This window comes from Salmo salar, chromosome ssa03 (genome assembly GCF_905237065.1).
Source record: "Salmo salar chromosome ssa03, Ssal_v3.1, whole genome shotgun sequence".
Lineage (NCBI taxonomy): Eukaryota > Metazoa > Chordata > Actinopteri > Salmoniformes > Salmonidae > Salmo > Salmo salar.
Window position 1 is genome coordinate 86250876 of NC_059444.1, and position 14312 is coordinate 86265187.

The 14312-nt window shown below is 43.4% G+C and overlaps 1 protein-coding gene across 4 annotated transcripts in view; it reads right to left on the minus strand.

Moving 5' to 3' along the window:
- Positions 1-207: 207 nt before the first annotated feature.
- Positions 208-14312, minus strand: part of LOC106601932 (E3 ubiquitin-protein ligase rnf213-alpha) — a 67892-nt gene continuing 53787 nt past the window's right edge. For 3 of the 4 annotated variants that reach the window (XM_045715675.1, XM_045715678.1, XM_045715676.1), the window contains 3 exons: positions 13196-13285; positions 12692-12870; positions 208-1753 (listed from right to left, as the gene is read on the minus strand). In XM_045715675.1, the coding sequence (XP_045571631.1) occupies positions 1600-1753; positions 12692-12870; positions 13196-13285 (423 nt within the window). In that variant the 3' untranslated portion in view covers positions 208-1599. The other variant, XM_045715677.1, reaches the window with a different exon arrangement.

Below are 14312 nucleotides of genomic sequence, written 5' to 3' on the forward strand. Positions count from 1 at the left end.
GATGCTTGTATTATCTTCTTTTCACTTATGTGTTACACATCACAGTTACATTTGATTATGACTCTCAAAAATGGGACAGTTACTTTAAATGTTAATTTGCTACACCCACAGTCCCGAACCTAACGCTGTTCTTTGATCAAATGACTGTCATTTTTAACGGTCTTTAGTGGCGGCAATAAAGACCAAGAAATTGCCAACAAAGAAACATTTGCTGAGAGGTAAACAATTTATTTTGTTTTAACATAATAATCACTGCATGTCACACTCTTCAGCAATGAAATGGAACACAGAAACAACATTTGGTCCAACTTTAAGTTCAACAAGAGGAACTTAAACTGCAAAATACAATGAGCATGGTTTATTCTGTAAGGCAGTGATTCTGAAAGTGGAAACTGTCATGCCATTTTTGACTAAATGATTGAAGATGAGTCCGTTATGAAATAACAAAACAGATCACTTGAGGCAAAGCCATGTAAATAGATATCTACAGCGGCCCTAAAAGGACAAAGTGAATTTTAAAACCTACTTTTCCATTGGGGACACCGTAGATATTAATAACAAGGTAGCTTCAGAAATGGGCAAACTCCTTTCCCTTATTAGAAAACATCACCTATGATAAATCTTGATTATTTTCTTCATTGCTGTTTGGTTGAGATAAAAAATGTCAGACCCCAGAGTTATAGCCCAACATCCCACCTAGTTGCATCCCTGAGTCGAAGACCAAAAGTCTAGCAATATAGAATTCCGTCTTTCCCTCCACTACCACCACTATGTGACAGAGAAATTCACATTGGAAAAGTGCACAAAAGACCATCAGCAATCAAACATTTTGTGCATCCCAGGAGGTTGGTGGCACCTGAATTGGGGACGACGGGCTTGTGGTAATGGCTGGAGTGGAATGGTACCAAATACATCAAACACATAGTTTCCATGTGTTTGATGCCATTCCATTCGCTCCATTCCAGACATTATGAGCCGTCCTCCCCTCAGCAGCCTCCACTGGATTTGCATATTTATCAACTAATAAAACAAATGGACAAATATTTGCTAACTAGAACTTTCAAAACTTCCTCCCCTTCACTCATTGTACTCTTAGTACAAATCACATTTGACTTTTTAGATAGCAGAATTAAACAGTTTATAGGTATTGTACATGAGTAGAACCTGCCTGCTGGCACTTTGAAAGTGCATTTCCGAAAAGGCACTCATTTCATGTTCCCCTGTGTAAAACATATGCATCTATATCATATAAGTGTATTCTTAAACATGATTGTAAACATATCTGTGGCCCTTACATACAGTATACAGGGACTATAAAGTCTGTACAAAGTCTGCATCTGAAATGGCACCCCAACCTGGTCGGTCAAAAGTAGTGCACTACAATGGCGGGGTTGGAGCTTTGGCTATGCTCCCTTCCGACTTGTCATTCTTCCAACATAGTCTGTCCCCCCAACTTCATACTGTCCTGTCTAAAAACCAATAAAAGTATGAAATGATGTTCGACTCTTCAGGAAAAAAAAGCAGTGCACTATGTAGGGAATAGGGAGCCATGTGGGATGCACACAAAGGCAGAGTAAAATCAGTGAGGAGGTGGTTGAGCTATCTCTGGCTGCGCTCCTGTTTGAAGGCCACGGTGAACTTCCAGGCTTCTATGTACTGAGCCAGGGTGATCTCTCCGGGGAACAACTCGTCCACGTCGTGGGGAACGTCAAGGTCTTTCCGCTCCATGTAGGACACCAGGGTGTCTTTCAGGCTGCAGGACAATGGAGGAGAGGATAATGGACACATGTTCGACTTTCCTGTGTGTGTGTGTGTAAGTTTTCCAGACAGTGTTTGTGATTTTTACTTTCATCAAACATGCTTCACACTGAGATGTTTGTGGCCCTTATGAAACATACAATATCAGTCAAAAGTGTTAGTACACCTACTCATTTCAAGGGTTTTTCTTTATTTTTAACTATTTTCTACATTGTAGAATAATAGTGAAGACGTCAAAACTATGAAATAACACACATAGAATCACATAGTAACCAAAAAAAGGTGTTAAATATATTTTATAGCAGCCACCCTTTGCCTTGACAGCTTTGCACACTCTTGGCATTCTCTCAGCTAGCTTCATGAGGTAGTCAACTGGAATTCATTTCAATTAACAGGTGTGCCTTGGTAAAAGTTAATTTGTAGAATTTATTTCCTTCTTAATGCGTTTGAGCCAATCAGTTGTGTCTTTGGTAAAAGACCAAGTCCATATTATGGCAAGAACAGTTCAATTTTTATTTTACCTTTATTTAACTAGGCAAGTCAGTTAAGAAGAAATTCTAATTTTCAATGACGGCCTAGGAACAGTGAACTGTTCTTGCCATAATAAACTGCCTTGTTCAGGGGCAGAACAACAGATAACCTTGTCAGCCCGGGGATTCGAACTTGCAACCTTTCGGTTACTAGACCAACGCTCTAACCACTAGGCTACCCTACCGCCCCATGCAAATAAGCAACGAGAAACATCATTCGAATGAAATTTTTATTAGTCACATGCACCGAATACAACAGTGAAATGCTTACTTACGAGCCCCTAACCAACAATGCAGTTTAAAAAAAATACGGATAAGAATAAGAAATAAAAGTAATTAAAGAGCAGCAGGAAAATAACAATAGCGAGACTATGTATATACAGGGGGGTACCAGTACAGAGTCAATGTGCGGGGGCACTGGTTAGTTGAGGTAATATGTACATGTAGGTAGAGTTATTAAAGTGATTACGTATAGATGACAACAACGGAGAGTAGCAGCGGTGTAAAAGAGGGGACGGGGGACGGGTGGGGCGATGCAGATAGTCTGGGTAGCTATTTCATTAGATGTTTGGGAGTCTTATGGCTTGGGGGTAGAAGCTGTTTAGAAGCCTCTTGGACCTAGACTTGGCGCTCCGGTACCGCTTGCCGTGCGGAAGCAGAGAGAACAGTCTATGACTATGTTGGCTGGCGTCTTTGACAATTTTTAGGGCCTTCCTCTGACACCGCCTGGAATAGAGGTCCTGGATGGCAGGAAGCTTGGCCCCAGTGATGTACTGGGCGGTTCGCACTACCCTCTGTAGTGTCTTGCGGTCGGAGACCGAGCAGTTGCCATACCAGGCAGTGATGCAACCAGTCAGGATGCTCTCGATGGTGCAGCTGTAGAACCTTTTGAGGATCTGAGGACCCATGCAAAAACTTTTCAGTCACCTGAGGGGGAATAGGTTTTGTCGTGCCCTCTTCACAATTGTCTTGGTGTGCTTGGACCATGTTAGTTTGCTGGTGATGTGGACACCAAGGAACTTGAAGCTCTCAACCTGCTCCACAACAGCCCCGTCAATGAGAATGGGGGTGTGCTCGGTGAGGGTAAGGTTGTTGTCTTGGCACCACACAGCCAGGTCTCTGACCTCCTCCCTATAGGCTGTCTCGTCGTTGTCGGTGATCAAGCCTACCACTGTTCTGTCACCGGAAAACGTAATGATGGTGTTGGAGTTGCGCAGTCATGAGTGAACAGGGAGTACAGGAGGGGACTGAGCAAGCACCCCTGAGGGGCCCGTGTTGAGGATCAACGTGGCGGATGTGTTGTTACCTACCCTTACCACCTGGGGGGGGGGCCCGTCTGGAAGTCCAGGATCCAGTTGCAGAGGGAGGTGTTTAGTCCCAGGGTCATTAGCTTATTGATGAGCTTTAAGGGCACAATGATGTTGAACGCTGAGCTGTAGTCAATGAATAGCATTCTCACATAGGTGTTCCTTTTGTCCAGGTGGGAAAGGGCAGTGTGGAGTGCAATAGAGATTGCATCATCTGTGGATCTGTTGGGGCGGTATGCAAATTGGAGTGGGTCTAGGGTTTCTGGGGTAATGGTGTTGATGTAAGCCATGACCAGCCTTTCAAAGCACTTCATGGCTACAGACGTGAGTGCTACGGGTCGGTAGTCATTTAGGCAGGTTACCTTAGTGTTCTTGGGCACAGGGACTATGGTGGTCTGCTTAAAACATGGTGGTATTACAGAATCGAACAGAGAGAGGTTGAAAGTGAAGACACTTGCCAGTTGGTCAGCGCATGCTCGCAGTACATATCCTGGTAATCCATCTAGCCCTCCGGCCTTGTGAATGTTGACCTGTTTAAAAGGTTTTACTCACATCGGCTGCGGAGATCGTGATCACACAGTCTTCTGGAACAGCTGGTGCCCTCATGCATGTTTCAGTGTTAATTGCCTCGAAGCGAGCATAGAAGTTGTTTAGCTCGTCTGGTAGGCTCGTGTCACTGGGCAGCTCTCAGCTGTGCTTCCCTTTGTAGTCTGTAAGGGTTTGCAAGCCCTCTCACATCTGCCGAGCATCATAACCAGTGTTGTACGATTCGATCTTAGTCCTGTATTGACGCTTTGCCTGTTTGATGGTTCGTCAGAGGGCATAGCGGGCTTTCCTATAAGCTTCCGGGTTAGAGTCCCACTCCATGAAAGCGGCAGCTCTAGCCTTTAGTTCAGTGCGGATGTTGCCCGTAATCCATGGCTTCTGGTTGAGGCATGTCCGTACGGTCACTGTGGGGACGACTTCATTGATGAACTTGTTGATGACGCCAATGACTGATGTGGTGTACTCATCAATGCCATTGGAGGAATCCCAGAACATATTCCAGTTTGTGCTAGCAAAACAGTCCTGTAGCTTAGCATCTGCTTCATCTGACCACTTTTTTATTGATCTAGTCACCAGTGCTTCCTGCTTGTAAACAGGAATTAGGAGTATAGAATTATTACTAAAACATGAAGGCCAGTCAATCTGGAAAATGTATTCAAGTGGAGTCGCAAAAAAACATTAGGCGCTATGAAATTGTCTCTCAAGGAAGACCCAGAGTTACCTCTGTTGCAGAGGATAAGTTCATTACAGTTAACTGCACCGCAGAATGCAGCTCAAATAAATGTTTCAGAGTTCAAGTAACAGACACAGCTCAAAATCAACTGTTCAGAGAAGACTGCGTGAATCTGGCCTTCATGGTCGAATGCCTGCAAAGAAACCACTACTAAAGGATTCCAATAATAAGAAGAGACTTGCTTGGGCCAAGAAACACCAGCAATGGACATTAGACCGGTGGAAATCTGTCCTTTGGTCTGATGAGTCCAAATTTGAGAGTTTTGGTTCCAATCGCTGTGTCTTTGTGAGACGCAGAGTAGGTAAACAGGTGATCTCCGCATGTGTGGTTCCCACCGTGAAGTATGGAGGAGGAGATGTGATGGTGTGGGGGTGCTTTGCTGGTGACACTGTCTGTGATTTACTTAGAATTCAAGGCACACTTAACTTCTCTAGGGTAGGGGGCAGTATTTTGACGTCCGGATGAAAGGCGTGCCTGTAGTAAACTGCCTGCTACTCAGGCTCAGAAGGTAAGATATGCATATTATTAGTAGATTTGGATAGAAAACACTCTGCAGTTTCTAAAACTGCTTGAATGATGTCTGTGAGTATAACATAACTCATATGGCAGGTTAAAAACCGGAGAAAAATCCAACCAGGAAGTGTGGAAATCTGAGGTTTGTAGTTTTTCAAGTGATTGCCTATACAGTATACAGTGACTTCGGGTTCATTTTGCACTTCCTAAGGCTTCCACTAGATGTCAACAGTCTTTAGAACTTTGTTTCATGCTTCTACTGTGACTGGGGAGAGAATAAGAGCTGACTCAACAAGTGGACTGCCTGAGGCCAATGAGTTGTTTACAGCGCGGTCACGAAGGCGCGCCGTTCCTTCTTTTTCCTCTGTAATGAATACGCTATTGTCCGGTTGGAATATTATCGAAGATTTATGATAAAAAAGACCCTAAGGATTAGAGGTCGACTGATTAATCTGAATGGCCGATTAATTAGGGCCGATTTCAAGTTTTCATAATAATCGGAAATTGGTATTTTTGGACTCCGATTTGGCCGATTTTTTTTTTTTTTAAGAACTTTATTTAACTAGGCAAGTTAGTTAACCTGTCTGGGCTAGGGGGCAGTACTTTCACGACCGGATAAAAAACGTACCCGATTTAAACTGGTTACTACTCTTTCCCAGAAATGAGAATATGCATATTATTAGTAGATTTGGATAGAAAACACTCTGAAGTTTCTAAAACTGTTTGAATGGTGTCTGTTAGTATAACAGAACTCATATGGCAGGCAAAAACCTGAGAAAATTCCATGCAGGAAGTGGCCTGTTTGCGAATTTGTAGTTCTCCCTTTGCTTCTCTATGGAAACTACAGTGCCCGTGGGGTTATGTAGCACTTTCTAAGGCTTCCATTGGCTCTCTAAAGCGTTCAGAAAGCAGATTGACACGTCACCTGTCTCCGGGCAGAGTACAGGAGCACAGTTTGTCAGTGGACTGCCTGGTGGCTAAGAGATAGGAAATGCGGGTTCACGAGACCTTGCCATTTTTTCTCTTCCTTTTTGAAAGAATACAGCATTGTCCGGTTGGAATATTATCGCTATTTTACGAGAAAAATACCATAAAAATTGATTTTAAACAGCATTTGACATGCTTCTAAGTACGGTAAAGGAACATTTAGAATTTTTTTGTCTCGAAATGCGCTCGCGCGTTACCCTTTGGATAGTGACCTGAACGCACGAACAAAACGGGGGTATTTGCACATAACTATGGATTATTTGGAACAAAAACAACATTTGTTGTGGAAGTAGCAGTCCTGGGAGTGCATTCTGACGAAGAACAGCAAAGGTAAACCAATTTTTCTAATAGTAATTCTGAGTTTAGGTTGCCCCGAACTTGGCGGGTGTCAAATTAGCTAGCCGTGATGGCTGAGCTATGTACTCAGAATATTGCTAAATGTGCTTTCGCCGAAAAGCTATTTTAAAATCTGACACCGCGATTGCATAAAGGAGTTCTGTATCTATAATTCTTAAAATAATTGTTATGTATTTTGTGAACGTTAATCATGAGTAATTTAGTAAATTCACCGGAAGTTTTCGGTGGGAATACAATTTCTGAACATCACACGCCAATGTAAAAAGCTGTTTTTTTATATAAATATGAACTTGATTGAACAAAACATGCATGTATTGTATAACATAATGTCCTAGGAGTGTCATCTGATGAAGATAAAAGGTTAGTGCTGCATTTAGCTGTGTTTTGAGTTTTTGTGACGCAAGCGTCCCACCTCGCCCAGGGAGGTTAATGACCTAAGGCTCGTATTTCTGTGTGTTATTATGTTATAATTAAGTCTATGATTTGATAGAGCAGTCTGACTGAGCGGTGGTAGGCAGCAGCAGGCTCGTTCATTCAAACAGCACTTGTGTGCATTTGCCAAGAGCCCTTCGTAATGCATTGCGCTGTTTATGACTTACTTCAAGCCTGTCAACTCCCAAGATTAGGCTGGTGTAACCGATGTGAAATGGCTAGCTAGTTAGCCAGGTGCGCGCTAATAGCGTTTCAAACGTCACTCGCTCTGAGACTTGGAGTAGTTTTTCCCCTTGCTCTTGCTTCGAGGGTGGCTGTTGTCGATGTGTTCCTGGTTCGAGCCCAGGTAGGAGCGAGGAGAGGGACGGAAGCTATACTGTTACACTGGAAATACTAAAGTGCCTATAAGAACATCCAATAGTCAAAGGTATATGAAATAAAAATCGTATAGAGAGAAATAATCTTATAATTCCTATAATAACTACAACCTAAAACTTCTTACCTGGGAATATTGAAGACTCATGTTAAAAGGAACCACCAGCTTACACATGTTCTCATGTTCTGAGCAAGGAACTTAAACGTTAGCTTTCTTACATGGCACATATTGCACTTTTACTTTCTTCTCCAACACTTATTTTTTGCATTATTTAAACCAAATTGAAGATGTTCCATTATTTATTTGAGGTTAAATTGATTTTATTGATGTATTATATTAAGTTAAAATAAGTGTTCATTCAGTAAACATCGTTTGACATGTTTCTACGAACGGTAATGGAACTTTTTGACTTTTCGTCTAGGGTTTTGCGCTCGCGCATTGTGCCTTTGGAATAGTGATTTGAACGCACAAACAAAACGGAGGTATTTCGACATAAATATGGAGTTTACCGAACAAAACTAACATTTCTTGTGGAAGTGGGAGACCTGGGAGTGCATTCCAACGAAGATCAGCAATGGTAAGTGAAGATTTATAATACTATTTCTGAGTTTTGTTGACTCCAGAACTTGGCGGGTAACTGTATAGCTTGCTTTGATGGCTGAGCTCTGTACTCAGAATATTGAACAATGTTTGACATTTTTGAAATCTGACACAGCGGTTGCATTAAGGAGAAGTGCATCTATAATTCTTTCAATAACTGTTCTAAATTTGATCAACGTTTATGATGAGTATTTTTGTAAATTGATGTGCTCATTCACCGGAGTTTGAGGCAAAACATTTTCTGAACATCACGCGCCAATGTAAAATGTTTTTTTTTTAAATGTAAATATGAACTTTATCAAACAAAACATACATGTATTGTGTAACATTGAGTCCTGGGAGTGTCTTCTGATGAAGATCGTCAAAGGTTAGTGATAAATTTGAGCTGTATTTCTGTTTTTTGTGACGCCTCTCCTTGCTTGGAAAATGTCTGTGTGGTTTTTCTTGTCTCAGCGCTGTCCTAACATAATCTAATGTTATGCTTTCGTCGTAAAGCCTTTTTGAAATCGGACGATGTGGTTGGATTAACGAGAAGTGTATCTTTAAAATGGCATATAATAGTTGTATGTTTGAGAAATTTGAATTATGAGATTTTTGTTGTTTAGAATTTGCCGCCCTGCTATTTCACTGGCTGTTGAATAGTGTTTCCCGCGGAGGTTAACCAGCATGGCTACCACAGCATTCTGCAGCGATACGCCATCCCATCTGGTTTGCACTTAGTGGGACAATCATTTGTTTTTCAACAGAACAATGACCCAACACACCTCCAGGCTGTGTAAGGGCTATTTGACCAAGAAGGAGAGTGACGGAGTGCTGCATTAGATGATCTGGCCTCAACAATCACCCAACCACAACCCAATTGAGATGGTTTGGGATGAGTTGGACAGCAGACTCTTTCTGTATTATTTCTTACACTGTTACCCCAGGAAATCTTAAGTCTTATTACATACAGCCGGGAAGAACTATTGGATATAAGAGCAACGTCAACTTACCAATATTACGGCCAGGAATACGATTTTCCCGAAGCGGATCCTCTGTTTGGACCACAACCAGGACAATGGATCGGATCCCAGTAGGCGACCCAAAACAACGATGCTGCAGAAGTGCAGACAGAGCAGTCTTCTGGTCAGGCTCCGTAGACGGGCACATCCCTCACCGCTCCCGAGTATACTACTCGCCAATGTCCAGTCTCTTGACAACAAGGTAGACAAACTCCAAGCAAGGGTTGCCTTCCAGAGAGACATCAGAGATTATAACTTTCTCTGTTTCATGGAAACATGGCTCACTCGGGATACGTTATCAGAGTCGGTACAGCCACCCAGTTTCTTCACGCCGACAGAAACAAACATCTCTCTGGTAAGAAGAAGGTCGGGGTGTATGCCTTATGATTAACAAATTGTGGTGTGATCATAAGAACATACAGGAACTCAAGTCCCTTTGTTCACCTGACCTAGAATTCCTCACAATCAAATGCCAACCGCATTATCTACCAAGAGAATTCTCTTCGATTATAATCACAGCCGTGTATATCCCCCCCAAGCAGACACCTCGACGGCCCTGAAAGAACTTCATTGGACTCGATGTAAACTGGAAACCACATATTATGAGGCTGCATTTGTTGTAGCTGGGGATTTTAACAAGGCTAATCTGAAAACAAGGCTCCCTAAAATTGATCAGCATATGGAATGTGCGACCTGGGCTGGGAAAATTCTGGATTATTGCTACTCTAACTTCCGCAACGCATGAAAAGCCCTCCCTCGCCCTCCTTTCGGCAAATCTGACCACGACTTAATTTTGTTGCTCGCAGCCTATAGACAGAAACAAAAATGGGAAACGCATGTGCTCAGGTCTGTTCAACGCTGGTCCGAACAATCTGATTCCACGCTTCAAGATTGCTTCGATCACGTGGACTGGGATAGGTTCCTGATAGCCTCAGACAACAACATTGATGTATACGCTGATTCGGTGAGCGAGTTTATTAGCAAGTGCATCGGTGATTTTGTACCCACGGAGACAATTAAAACCTTCCCCAAACAGAAACCGTGGATTGACCGCAGCATTCGCGCAAAACTGAAAGCGCAAACCACTGCTTTTAATCATGGCAAGGCGATCGGAAACATGACCGAATACAAACAGTGTAGCTATTCCCTCCGCAAGGCAATCAAACAAGCTAAGAGTCAGTATAGAGACAAAGTAGAGTCGCAATTCGAGGGCTCAGACACGAGACATATGTGGCAGGGTCTACAGTCAATCACAGATTACAAAAAGAAAACCAGCCCCGTCGGGGACACCGACGTCTTGCTCCCAGACAAATTAAACAACTTCTTTGCTCGCTTTGAGGACAATACAGTGCCACTGACACGGCCCACTACCAAAACCTGCGGGCTCTCCTTCACCGCAGCCAACGTGAGTAAAACATTCAAACGTGTTAACCCTCGCAAGGCTGCCGGCCCAGATGGCATCCCTAGCAGCTTCCTCAGAGCATGCGCAGACCAGCTGGCTGGTATGTTTACGGACATATTCAATCAATCCCCATCCCAGTCTGCTGTTCCCACATGCTTCAAGAGGGCCACCATTGTTCCTGTTACCAAGAACACTAAGGTAACTGAGCTAAATGACTATCGGCCCGTAGCATTCACTTCCGTCATCATCAAGTGCTTTGAGAGACTAGTCAAGGACCATATCACCTCCACCCTAACTGATACCCTAGACCCACTTCAATTTGCTTACCGCCCCAATAGGTCCACAGATGACGCAATCACACTGCACACTGCCCTAACCCATCTGGACAAGAGGAATACCTATGTAAGAATGCTGTTCGTCGATTACAGCTCAGCATATAACACCATAGTACTCTCCAAACTCGTCATTAAGCTCGAGACCCTGGGTCTCGACCCCGCCCTGTGCAACTAGGTCCTGGACTTTCTGACGGGCCTCCCCCAGGTGGTGAGGGTAGGAAACAACATCTCCACCCCACTGAAACTGAGAACGCCCTACAAGGGTGCGTTCTCAGCCCTCTCCTGTACTCCCTGTTCACCCATGACTGCGTGGCCATACACGCCTCCAACTCAATCATCAAGTTTGCAGACGACACTATAGTGGTAGGCTTGATTACCAACAACGACGAGACGGCCTACAGGGAGGAGGTGAGGGCCCTCGGAGTGTGTTGTCTGGAAAATAACATCTCACTCAACGTCAACAAAACAAAGGAGATGATCGTGGACTTCAGGAAACAGCAGAGGGAGCACCCCCCTATCCACATCGTTGGGATAGTAGTGGAGAACGTGGAAAGTTTTAAGTTCCTCGGCATACACATCACGGACAAACTGAAATGGTCCACCCACACTGATAGCGTGGTGAAGAAGGCGCAACAGTGCCTCTTCAACCTCAGGAGGCTGAAGAAATTCGGCTTGTCACCAAAAACTCAAACTTTTACAGATGCACAATCAAGAGCATCCTGTCGGGCTGTATCACCGCTTGGTACGGCAACTGCTCCGCCCACAAACGTAAGGCTCTCCAGAGGGTAGTGAGGTCTGCACAATGCATCACCGGGGGCAAACTACCTGCCCGCCAGGACACCTACACCACCCGATGTCACAGGAATGCCAAAAAGATCATCAAGGACAACAACCACCCGAGCCACTGCCTGTTCACCCCGCTATCATCCAGAAGGCGAGGTCAGTACAGGTGCATCAAAGCTGTGACCGAGAGACTGAAAAACAGCTTCAATCTCAAGGCCATCAGACTGTTAAATAGCCATCAATAACATTGAGTGGCTGCTGCCAACATACTGACTCAAATCTCTAGCCACTTTAATAATTAAAAATGGGATGTAATAAATGTATCACTAGTCACTTTAAACAATGCCACTTTATATGTTTACATACCCTACATTACTCATCTCATATGTATATACTGTACTCTATACCATCTACTGCATCTTGCCTATGCTGTTCGGCCATCGCTCATCCATATATTTATATGTACATATTCTTATTCATTCCTTTACACTTGTGTGTAAAAGGTATTTGATGTGAAATTCTTCGATATTACTGCACGGACGGAACTAGAAGCACAAGCATTTCGCTACACTCGCATTAACATCTGCTAACCGTGTGTATGTGACCAATAAAATTTGATTTGACTGAAAGAAAAGCAGCCAACAAGTGCTCAGCATATGTGGGAACTCCTTCAAGACAGTTGGAAAAGCATTCCAGATGAAGCTGGTTGAGAGAACGCCAAGAGTGTGCAAACCAGTCATCAAGGCAAAGGGTGGATACTTCGAAGAATCAAAAAAATATTTGAATTAGTTTAATACTTTTTTGGTTACTACATGATTCCATGTGTGTTATTTCATAGTTGTGATGTACAATGTAGAATAAATAATAAATAAAAACCCTTGAATGAGTAGGTGTGTCCAAACTTTTGACTGGTACTGTCCGTGATGTTCATGTGATAAACAGTAAACAATACTACAATATCAAAAATGGAACCGCTAAGAGTGTCAAGAGAGACTACACCATGCCAGCTAGCTGTTATCCCCTTGGCTTACCCCCAGTCAGGCTTGTATGTGTCGGGGGCACGGGGGCTCTTCAGGACCAGCAGCAGAAACTCGTGCATCTCCAGCAGGAACGAGTCAGCGCTGCTCTTGGTGAAGAACGTAGTGAGTAGCCTCCGCTCTTCATCTCCCAGGGGATTCCTGTATTCCTCTGAGACCCCCACAAACGGGTCCTGAGGATGGGAAGGGGAGGGATGGAGAGGGGGGGGGTTTAGTGAAACTTTAATATACACTAGGGTGTAACATGACATTATGATCATTTTCTATTTATCAGATTATGTAAGTTAGTGTAACTAAGGTTAGTTTAACTGACTTTTGTAAGTTAGTGTAACTTAAGTCACAATGTTACAACTTGTCTTGTAAGTAATACAAGCACATCTCACCCACACAAACAGTAATCCAGACAAACAACTTTATAACCAGTGTAAAAAAAACATGACCCTTACAAAATCATGTGAAGACTTGTCTGGGTGAATGTGTGGTGTCTCGTTGTCTTACCCTCTTCAGGCGCAGCAGGTTCTCAGACTTGAGTGAGGTGAGGAGCTGCCACAGGGCCACACAGTGCTTCAGACTACACCTGCTCAGGGCCTATATGAGGACAACAGGACAACACAGTGACTCAGACTACAGCTGCTCAGGGCCTGCATGAGGACAACAGGACAACACAGTGACTCAGACTACACCTGCTCAGGGCCTGTATGAGGACCACACAGTGACTCAGACTACACCTTCTCAGGGCCTGTATGAGGACAACACAGTGACTCAGACTACACCTTCTCAGGGCCTGTATGAGGACAACACAGTGACTCAGACTACACCTTCTCAGGGCCTGTATGAGGACAACACAGTGACTCAGACTACACCTTCTCAGGGCCTGTATGAGGACAACACAGTGACTCAGACTACACCTGCTCAGGGCCTATATGAGGACAACAGGACAACACAGTGACTCAGACTACACCTGCTCATGACAACATTGCACTGGGTGTGCTAAAAATGTTAGCATTTGAAACAGTGGCCAGGTAAACAAAACCAAATAATGCATTGCTGTCTTACCTTGTCAATAGACTGCGTTAATAGACAGGGTCAGGAAACCAACATGTCCTTTTGTAATTTGGGTGAACTATCCCTTAGTTTAATATAACCTCTAATCACATGGTCAGAAAACATGAAATCACTGCCAATGGGTTCTCTTGAAAGAGCTCACCTTACCGAGGGATGTGTTGTATTAACTTTCAGCTACAATTAATACCAAATTAGGCTAGATACTGACTGATAACATGCTAGCTACAGTTGAAGTCAGAAGTTTACATACACGTAGGTTAGAGTCATTAAAACTCGTTTTTCAACCACTCCACAAATGTCTTGTTAACAAACTATAGTTTTGGCAAATCGGGTTAGGACTTTGTGCATGACACAGTGCATTTTACCAACAATTGTTTACAGACAGATTATTTCACTTATAATTCACTGTATCACAATTCCAGTGGGTCAGAAGTTTACATACACCAAGTTGACTGTGCCTTTAAACAGCTTGGAAAATTACAGAAAACGATGTCACTGCTTTAGAAGCTCCTGATAGGCTAATTGACATCATTTGAGTCAATTGGAGGTG